Source organism: Austrofundulus limnaeus, unplaced genomic scaffold, assembly GCF_001266775.1.
Source record: "Austrofundulus limnaeus strain Quisiro unplaced genomic scaffold, Austrofundulus_limnaeus-1.0 Scaffold57, whole genome shotgun sequence".
In the NCBI taxonomy this organism is placed as follows: domain Eukaryota; kingdom Metazoa; phylum Chordata; class Actinopteri; order Cyprinodontiformes; family Rivulidae; genus Austrofundulus; species Austrofundulus limnaeus.
In genome coordinates, this window is record NW_013952459.1 from 898894 (window position 1) to 908460 (window position 9567).

The window sequence follows — 9567 nt, forward strand, 5'->3', positions numbered from 1 at the left end:
AAAATAGATCTGCTGGAATGGCCCAGCCAATCACCTGACCTGAATCCAACAGAAAATCTATGGAAAGAACTAAAGATCAGAGTTCATAGAAGAGGTCCACGAAACCTTCAAGATTTGAAGACTGTTTGTGGAAGAATGGGCCAAAATCACACCTGAGCAATGCATGCCACTAGTTTCTCCATACAGGAGGCGTCTTGAAGCTGTCATTGACAACAAAGGCTTTTGTACAAAGTATTAGATAAATTTCAGTAAGCGTGTTCAATACTTTTTCCCTGTGTCATTCCACATTATTACAAATAACTTCATTTCTGGACATTTATGGTTTGATTTCTTTGTATGTATGGATCACTTGGGTTGTTACAGACAACTGGTGAAAATTTCATGTCATTAGCACCTCTAGTAATATATTTACTGAGAAAAATGGTGACGTGTTCAATACTTATTTTACCCGCTGTATTTTTGTCCCACCAGTGTTACCTCATAGGTACACTAGGTATTCTAGACACGTTTCAGCACTAATGTATGTCTTTGTTTAGATCCTGATTAGTCCTGATTTTATCATGGACTCATCTCATTTAAGACCTAAGTGAGAGTGTTTTAGACTTTTAGTCCCTTTGTTCTACTAAATGATTTCTCTCAAATAAACGTTGTTAAATTGTTTTTGTGCAAAAATGTTTCTAGTTTATTGTATCAAATATTATTTTCAGTTCACCAAACGAATCCAAATATTACAAATAACATCTTAGGAGCTCAGTGTGAAACACTTTCCCCAAAGACTCGGAGCTTCTTAATTAGTCACTTAATAATAAAACTAATCCAAGCCTTGTCCTTAAAGTGGTGACTGTAGAGACTAAATGAGCTGACAGTTCTTGTAAAAAGGCTATAATTAAGAAGATATAGATTTCAGTGATGCAGTGGGCAGGTGTTGGCCCTACAACAACTGTTGCCAGTTCAAAGGGAAATTTCCCCAATTAGTCTCGACAAAAGGAAATGCATTGTTAAAAACTTAAAAAGTATTTTTGAAAACAAGTACTCCAATATGTTACCTGTAACTTAAGTAATAATTTGATAGAACTACTTTTACTTTTATTGGAGTGATATTTGACCAGGATCAGTACTTTGACCCAAGTAAAGAAACGGACTACTTTGTCCACCACTGCAAATAAAAACACACACATTTAATCTGATTTAATAACAGATATTTGACAGTAGAGATGTGAAGAGATGTCATCTATAAGTCAAATAAGGTGCTTTGGTTTCATTTCTGATTATTGCTGCGTGTGTCTGTGGCCCGAAGCTCTTTTTGCCTTTTTGATGAACTCAGACTCAACATTTCCCATCCACCAGCGCGCGCGCGCACGCACACACACGCACGCACGCACGCACGCACACACACACACACACACACACACACTGGCCTGTGTTCTTCAGAGGACATTTTATTCTGTGTGGCCTTTACTGTTGAACCACAAAGCAAACCCCAGCTGAAACCTAAAAATATAATTAATATATCTGTGTACAAATACAGGAAGCTAAATTTTGTTGGCTGAATTTGTTTTAGCATAGTGTAACCATCCAGAGTCACCCTACACACCAACATGTCCCCACAAGGCTACCAGACAGTTGACGGTTGATCCTCACAAGTGCAGCTAAAGCAGATCACACACTCCCACATGCTGACAGTCACCATTGGCTCTGCAGAGTCCCCTCCTGTCCCCATCCTTTTCTTGCCTGCAGCTGCTGGCCAGCCTGTCACTTCCCAGGCATCAAGCCATCAGAGATGACACCACCTCACGCCACCAAGTGGCCGTCAACTGTCCTGCACGCATCAGCTGCAGGAAAACCAGAAAACACTGCAGAATGCATCAAGCAACAGTGTTTACAGATTTTCAACTGGAGAGTTCAGACTCAGAAATGTTTTTTTAAGGGTGAAATTTTATTTTAGTGTGTGTAAGTCTTTTTAAAATTATTATTATTATTATTATTGTTGTTGTTGTTGTTGTTGTTGTTGTTGTTGTTGTTGTTGTTATTACTTAAATGGGGTTACTTAGTTCTAAAAATGTTTAAAAGAAATCTGAAAAAACATAGTGCGGACCAAGTACTCTTTAAAGCTGTTGTTGTTGTTTTTTTAGTCTAATCAGTGTCAGCAACATTTAAAATTTTATAAAGATACATTCTAAAAGGAGGAACTTGTGCTCACAATGAGATGGTTCAGTGTCAGAGAAGCTTGTTTTCACAGCAATAAACTATGATGAACAAAGAAAAAAACTATCGTTTGAAATTTTTTGTTAAAACAAATATATGATCATTTGAAAAAGAAAGTCATCCCAGGACAATGATTTATTAAGAGCTAGTTTAGGGATAAATATTTATATTTTACCTGACAAATGTCACTACAAATAAAGCAAAACCCAACTTCAGTGCCTAAACTCAGCTTTTCTACTAACTGTGACTGTTCCTGACTGACAATGCAGGATAATAACAGGTTAAAGTACGGGTGACTTTTTATACGAATGAATCTAAACATTAACAAAACCAGAGACCTGAACTCCTCCCCTCATGACCTTGAGGGGTACATTGCACCAGTTCCACAACCACAGCTCATCCCAGCAGCTTCACTCCTTAAACTCCTTGTGAGTCTTAGACGGCAGCAGCTCCACAGAGAACTAATTTATTGGGATTTAATAGATCATAATAAGAAAACAAACAAACAAAAGAACAGAACCATGAAATCCTAAGATTGTGCTTTGAGAGTCTGCTATGAACACCACAAACAGGATCTGAGGCACGTGATCATTTCAGCAAAGCTGCTTGGTGCTGTTATAATACAGATCACCCTTACTGCAGGTGTGACAGGTTTAAGCCAAGTTAAATTCAGGACTTTTTAATGCCAAGTGAAATTAATTTTAAGACTGTTATGGCAATATTTATTTAACAAAGACAGAAATACGTGGTCCAAGAATGGAAGGTACTCCGTGAGATGATCAGCTGAGTTTTATTGCAACAACAGGAAACACAGAGAACAACCTGGCCTGTCTCTGCGCCTCTGCTTCTCTCTGTCACTGTCTCTCCACACTACTCACTACTGTTGAACACTCGAGAGGCCTCATATACTGTATATATTAACAAACGCCATCATGTCATCTTAGCAAGATTTGATACAAGGTCAATGGAAAACACAAAGATAAACACAAGTGATATCTAAGAATGACTGTTGTTAGCAAATCTTGTTCTGACTTTAATCATTCTGTCTGCAGATGAACAGCATGTCATGAAAACCTAGGTCATTAAAGGATGTCATGAATTACTTGCTTAAACATAAAAGTATTAGTTCCATTACAAGACCAATTTCGTAATAAATACAAATGACAAAAAAACTGGCAGTAATTTATGAATCAAAGTTTTTTGGTTGAAATATTCAAATATTGCTAACAGACCAATTGTTTTTAACCATATCGAAATCCTTTTACATGAACTGAAGCAGAAACATTCTTAGCAGTCAGTTTTAAACTTAATTGAATTCCTGGAAATCCTCTAACGGCCCAAAATTTGGAGTTTTAGGACCCACAATGGGGTCTTAACCCCAATTTGCTGTAGATGAAATCTTAAAGTGCCTGTGACATCCATTTTTTTTAAGAAAAGCGAAAGCATTTTTGGAAAAACATTATTAACATATTACAGAAAGAATTTCACATTGCTCAGATGGACAGTTGTTGAGATATTTGCATGTTAAATAACAGGAAGTGATGTCAAAGGGGAATGTCTGATTGTGAACATAAAAAATAAATGTTACCAATTATCTTAACATTTGAGATAAATTACAATCATCCTACTTACAATGTGTTAACATTTCTAAGACTTGTGAAATACTGATTTAAGACATTTTAAGGCTAATTAAGGCCTTATTTTTGGATTGATGAATTCAATGACTTTTAAGACTTTTTAAGGATCTGCAGGAACCCTTTGTGAAAACATAAAAAGATGAGATGTGCTGCAAACTGGGAAGGTGAAACGGAGCGAAGGACAGAGGAGAAAAAAGATCAGGAGGCCGTAACAATGGAAGGGGCTCTGAGAGTAACTGAGGTGGGGGGTCATGCAGGATGATGAGCAGCTGTCATGTAGCCTTGTTAGAAAGAAACTACAAGCTTAAAATCCGTTTTTTTAGTTTCCGAGGTCACTCAGGAACACAATTAGCAGCAAACAGTCAGAGACAAGCCTGCAGTCAGCCCGTGGACTTGAGACCTTTTAAAAGGCAGGTATCATCTCAACCCGTCTGGCTTTTTGATCGTCGTCTCTTTTCAACACCCACCCTCCGTCTTTAATCATTTGCATTCACCGAGGACGACTTCTCCGTTTGAGGTTACACAGACGAGAATTGGGGAGGATTTGAGGGGATTTCCCTCCCGCAGGTTTTTAGAGCGGGCGCGGTATCAATCAGGTGCTGATGTTACACTGACGCAATATTTCAGCCTCTGGAGAGCTTTACTTCTGGACGCTGCGGGGATCCGTATCAGCTTACCGAACCACTAATGTTCCCCGACACATGACGCTGAACACACACACAGGACAGAGAGGCACGTGACGTTTACAGCTGTGTTAATGAGGTTTCTTGGAAAAAAACTTCAAGTCATTTTTCTCAAAAGTTACTCATCGAGTCAAAAACCTCAAAAACACCTGATTGTTTAAATCTCTTTATTCTCAGTTTATAGGACTGCATTCCATATCTAGGGATTTTACATTCAAGAGTGCAGGTGTTTGTTATAAATATGATAAAACATCTGAATGTTATAGAATATTTATTTTCTTTAAAAGACTCAAGTAAGAAATTTAGCTTTTAAATGAAGCAAAATATACACAGAAAGAAAAAGAGCAGGTAGGTGCACAGCATTGGTCCCCAACAACCTGAAAAATAATTAGAAACAGTTTGTTCTGAAAATAAACATCTTTAGAAAATTAAGAAAGCTACACTTTGTACAGCTGGTGTGTATTCAAACAGGTAACTGATGGTTCACATTCTTCACTGGTTGGGTGATGATCCCAGAATAAAGTGCAGCGGTGGGATCCACCTCTTCAGAATCAAACAGAGAAAGTCCTTTTTGGTCACTACAACTAAGATGTGTTTAAAAACATTAAAAAAAGAAGTTTAGGTGAACTCCAAACTTAACATATTTGAAGCATGAAGAACTCAACAACCCTGCTTTGAGGGGAAAAAAGGCACTTCAGGACTAGTTGCTCTTCTTGTCGTCTGCAGTCTCCGTGTTCTCCGACTCGTCTTTGGCTTTCAGCGAGCAGCCTCGATCCCTGTTCTCGCTGGATTCTTTGGTAGTGAGGCGGGATGTTTTCCCGCCCGTTGAGCTGTTACCGCTGCACGGCGTCTTGAAGTCGCCCGTGAGAGCGGCGTACGGGGAGTGACCGGAAAAGAGGGTTTTGTACAGGACCGATTCAATGGAGGCGAAGGGTGAGGCGGAGGAGCCCGTCAGCATCATCCGGGTCTGAAAACACAAACGGACAAAAGTGAAAGCAAGACGAGAGAAAGTAGATGTGGTTCAGGATAGTGGTGGTCCTTCACAACAACGCTACAAAACCAAACACGGCTTTCAGAATGAACATCGCGAGGCACAGCAACTCACAAAACAGAGTGGCATTTCAGAACACACATCAACAAAACTGGGAACAACCACAAAACAAATAAAATTCTCAACATTTGTCAAAAATCGTGTTACCTAAAAATGTTTTAAAGATGTGTGTTACCGCAGGTTTGATTTGGCTATTGTTGTAAATTTTAACCTTCCTTGGATTTTTTTTTTCCAGTTTTGGTTCATTTGTATTCATTTTTGTTTTATTTTCTGAATTGTTGAGTGTTTTTACTGCTGATTAAGTTAATTTTTATGCAGTAAATGTTTTTGTTTAGTCGTGTTTCAATGTGAAAATGTTCTAGTTCTTTCCTTAAAATTGTGTTGTTTGTTTTCTTTGATCCACACTGTCATTTTAAAAAAAAAAGACTTGGTTATTTTGTACAAAAACAATTTACACGTCAAGAAATGTTATTTTATTTTTTCAACTTTGACACTTTACTACTTGAAAATTTCAAAAAGCAGCTGAAGACACATTTGTTCAGATTGGCTTTTAATAAATTTTTTTAATTGATATTTTTTTCTTTTTTCCATCATGTAATATTTTTATTGCACGTATGTTTTGTTTTATCTATCTAGTTTTATCTCTTGTGTTTTTATGTCTTCTTGTAAAGCATTTTGTGGTTTCTGACCTGTGAAAGGTGCTATATAAATAAAGTTTACTTACTTATTTACTTTTTCTGCTCTCATAAGTAATGATTTAGTAAAAGCAGCCACTTGTTTTGGCAAATGAACTGTATAGTACAGCAAAAAGGTGATTTTAAGATATGAGACTTCATTGAAGACACTTTTTGTTAAAGAAGAGAAACAAAGAGTTAATAAAGGTAGACTTAATACTGGATTTACACTCTTCAAATGTCTAAAGTTACAAAAGTGTCAATGAGATGCTAATTTAGCTTTCTGTTTGCTGGTTGTTCACTTATAAAAGTACAGTTTTATATCACTTTTCTAATATTCACTGAAAAGATAAAAGATTATTACAAGGTTGTGTTTCAGTTAAAAAACAATCATATAAGGGAACATATGGATTGCGTTACTGTAATTAAAGTTAGGTCTTAGATTCTGTTTTTATGTTATACTTTGATCAAACTGTGTCAAATACATTTATTAAGAGTTTACAAAACGTGCTGACTTGTGAAAAAATGGTATAATATGTACACAGTGTGGTAGTATTAGGAGGGTGATGAGGGTCATAATGTAGCGGCTAATTGGAGAACATGTTTATTCAACAAACCACGAGATGATGGCTTAATCTGCATAAAAATGCTCAGAAAATGGATACCAACTAGCATTTACTTTTTTTATTTTATGACTGAATATCATCCGCATCATCAGGAAGACAAAATAACAAACAGCTCGAACTCGGCTCCTGAATCTGACGAAATGGTTTGCTGGTAATTTGACAGATCAGTCAGACGGAGCTAACGGAGCAAAAGTTGAAAGAAGGAAGACGCGATAGATTTATCTGTGTCTCAGTCAAGAGCACAAGTTTCCCAGAGAAGAGAAAAGCGGATGATGCAAGCTGATGAAAATGATGCAAAAGCTCCAGCCCTGTGGGTAATACCCAGCTTAATGTGAGTCACCGCGGCGAAAACTTAAAAAAAAAAAAAACAGGGAGAAAGGTCATTTAAAAGACAAGATGTGAAAGACATGGAAGGAGTCGTTGCGGCCCAAAACATATATTCATTCGTGGGGTGCTTTAACTGATGGAAACAAACGGAAAACAGCTTCCTGCTCAGCACATCAATCACTTGTTTATAAACTCTCCTCAGCATGTTAAAGTATAAATCGTGTCTGATGCTTACCTTGTTGACGACGATGAAAATGGTGTAAATCAGCATCAGGTGGTGTTTGTGCAGAGGCAGGTAGTGGGTCTGCTGCAGAGCAAAGAGCACCGCTCCAATCAGAGTGATCTTTGTGGGGCTAAACAGTCAGACAAAGAACAAATGATCAGATCATGTAGTAAAATGTTTGAACAGAATTTGAGCCTGCTGATAGGATGATTATAAAAGATGTTTGAAAAAGGCGCACCAACAAAGAAAAAGCGCAAGTATTATTTAAAACATTAAAAAAAAAACACCTAAATCCCCAACGTAACGTCAAAATCCCAGATTCGATTACTTACTACGACATATTGAGGAGCTCATTTGTTTCTGGCCTCCACACACCTCGAACAAGCTGCTCAAAATTACTTATGAGACCACCTCCAGCACCTGGGGAGAGAAGACGAGACGCAGTTACAGCATGAAACACTTACAGTACCGCAAACTAAACATCAAATACTTTATAATGACTTGAAAGAACTCCAAAACAAAGAGTTTCCCAAGCAAAAACCACCTGCTGACCTCTCGCCCACCCGATGGCGATCATAACCAGCAGGCTGTCTTTGTATTTATTTTGAGCCAGCGTGACGCCTCCGAGGACCTTCCACGTCCTGGTGACCTCCTTCATTCCTGACAGCAGCAGCCGGAGGGGCAGCAGGGCAGCGCAGGAGTACACCACGTCCATGGGGCAATAAAAGATGAGGTACCTGCAGAAGCAAACATTAGTTAGGCCTGTGAAAAGAACAGCATGTGGAATGGTTTCAAATCCTTTCTGCTGCCAGCAGAGGGTAGTGTGTAGTTTTTCATGATAAGGATGTAGTTTTATATGCTGCCTGTAGAGGGCGCCAAAGGTTTAAAATAAAAGAGAGGAACTTCCAGTTTTCTCTCTTGCATCAAATTGTACCACCACTGCTGCTTTCAACATTTTTTCTTTTCATTTACTTTTTTCCCCCCAGCTTTCATTATTTACCAAACGATTGAAGCAAGCAGAATAGTAGGGCTGTTGGACAAAGGTGCTACCGCTGGCTCGGCCAGCATGATCCCCGACAGCACAGCCCCACCAAAACAATACAGCATGGAGCTGAACCAGCAGGCCAAGGGGCTGGCCCTGGACACATCCAGAGCTCCTGTGAAAGAAAAGAAGTGAGCGTGTTAGAATGATTACACATTTAGTTATCCAGCTTGTCCAAAATTAGATTTTATATGAGTCTGTGACGCAGAGAATTGAAGTGTAACACATGTTACTTCACGATTTATAAAATGAGTCGTGTGTAATTTGGACTGCGTGACGCAAAAACAAGTTGAACTTTGCTGTGCAGCAGTGTGATACTCTGACCTCTTTCACTTCTGATCGATGTGTCTCACAGTCTTCTGCACTGTGTAAACATTGAACTTTTGATAGTGGTCTTAGAAAGGGAAGGTTTGTCGAACCCAGCCGCAGTTTGCTCTGAGATTTAAGGCTAAGTATAAAGCAGAGTAATGATAGAATGTGGTCAGATCAGTTCACTACAGACATGCGCCTTGTTGCACAAGTGTTCCCACCCACTCCAAAAGAACACTGTATACCTTCTTCGGCTTCAACTAATTAAAACAGTAAACTCACAACAACTCTGAGTTTACCTGCGGCTATTATTCGGCAAAAGAAAAGAACGTGAGATCTCTATAATGAGCTCACAGGTTTTGAGTTCCTTTGTTTAAGTTAATTAAAGTAAACCATCTGTAATTATTGTTTGCTGAAACTGAAAGACAGTCGTGAGATTTTGTGGGGTTTTTTATACAACAAAGTGTAGAGCGACAGCAGCACAACTCAAACCTAGCTCAACTAGGTCAACCAAAATGACCAGACCAGTGTGAAGTAAACTATACATTCACCTCAGACACGTAGGAGTTAATTACCTCTGACGTACTCATCCTGAGTTATCTTTATACAGTGGGGAAAATAARTATTTAGTCAGTCACCAATTGTGCAAGTTCTCCCACTTAAAAAGATGAGAGAGGCCTGTAATTGACATCATAGGTAGACCTCAACTATGAGAGAGAAAATGTGAAAAAAATTTGAGAAAATCATTTTGTCTGACTTTTAAAGAATTTTTTTGCAAATAATGGTGGAA

General features: G+C 38.4%; 1 protein-coding gene across 1 annotated transcript in view; it reads right to left on the bottom strand.

The window, feature by feature from the left end:
- Window positions 1-4675: 4675 nt before the first annotated feature.
- tmem38b (transmembrane protein 38B) overlaps window positions 4676-9567 on the bottom strand; it is a 13169-nt gene continuing 8277 nt past the window's right edge. The window contains exons 2-6 of the mRNA XM_014009362.1: window positions 8427-8583; window positions 7979-8163; window positions 7759-7846; window positions 7439-7556; window positions 4676-5492 (exon numbers count right to left, since the gene is read on the bottom strand). Of these exons, the coding sequence (XP_013864816.1) occupies window positions 5226-5492; window positions 7439-7556; window positions 7759-7846; window positions 7979-8163; window positions 8427-8583 (815 nt within the window). The 3' untranslated portion in view covers window positions 4676-5225. The remainder of the gene's footprint in view (window positions 5493-7438; window positions 7557-7758; window positions 7847-7978; window positions 8164-8426; window positions 8584-9567) is intronic.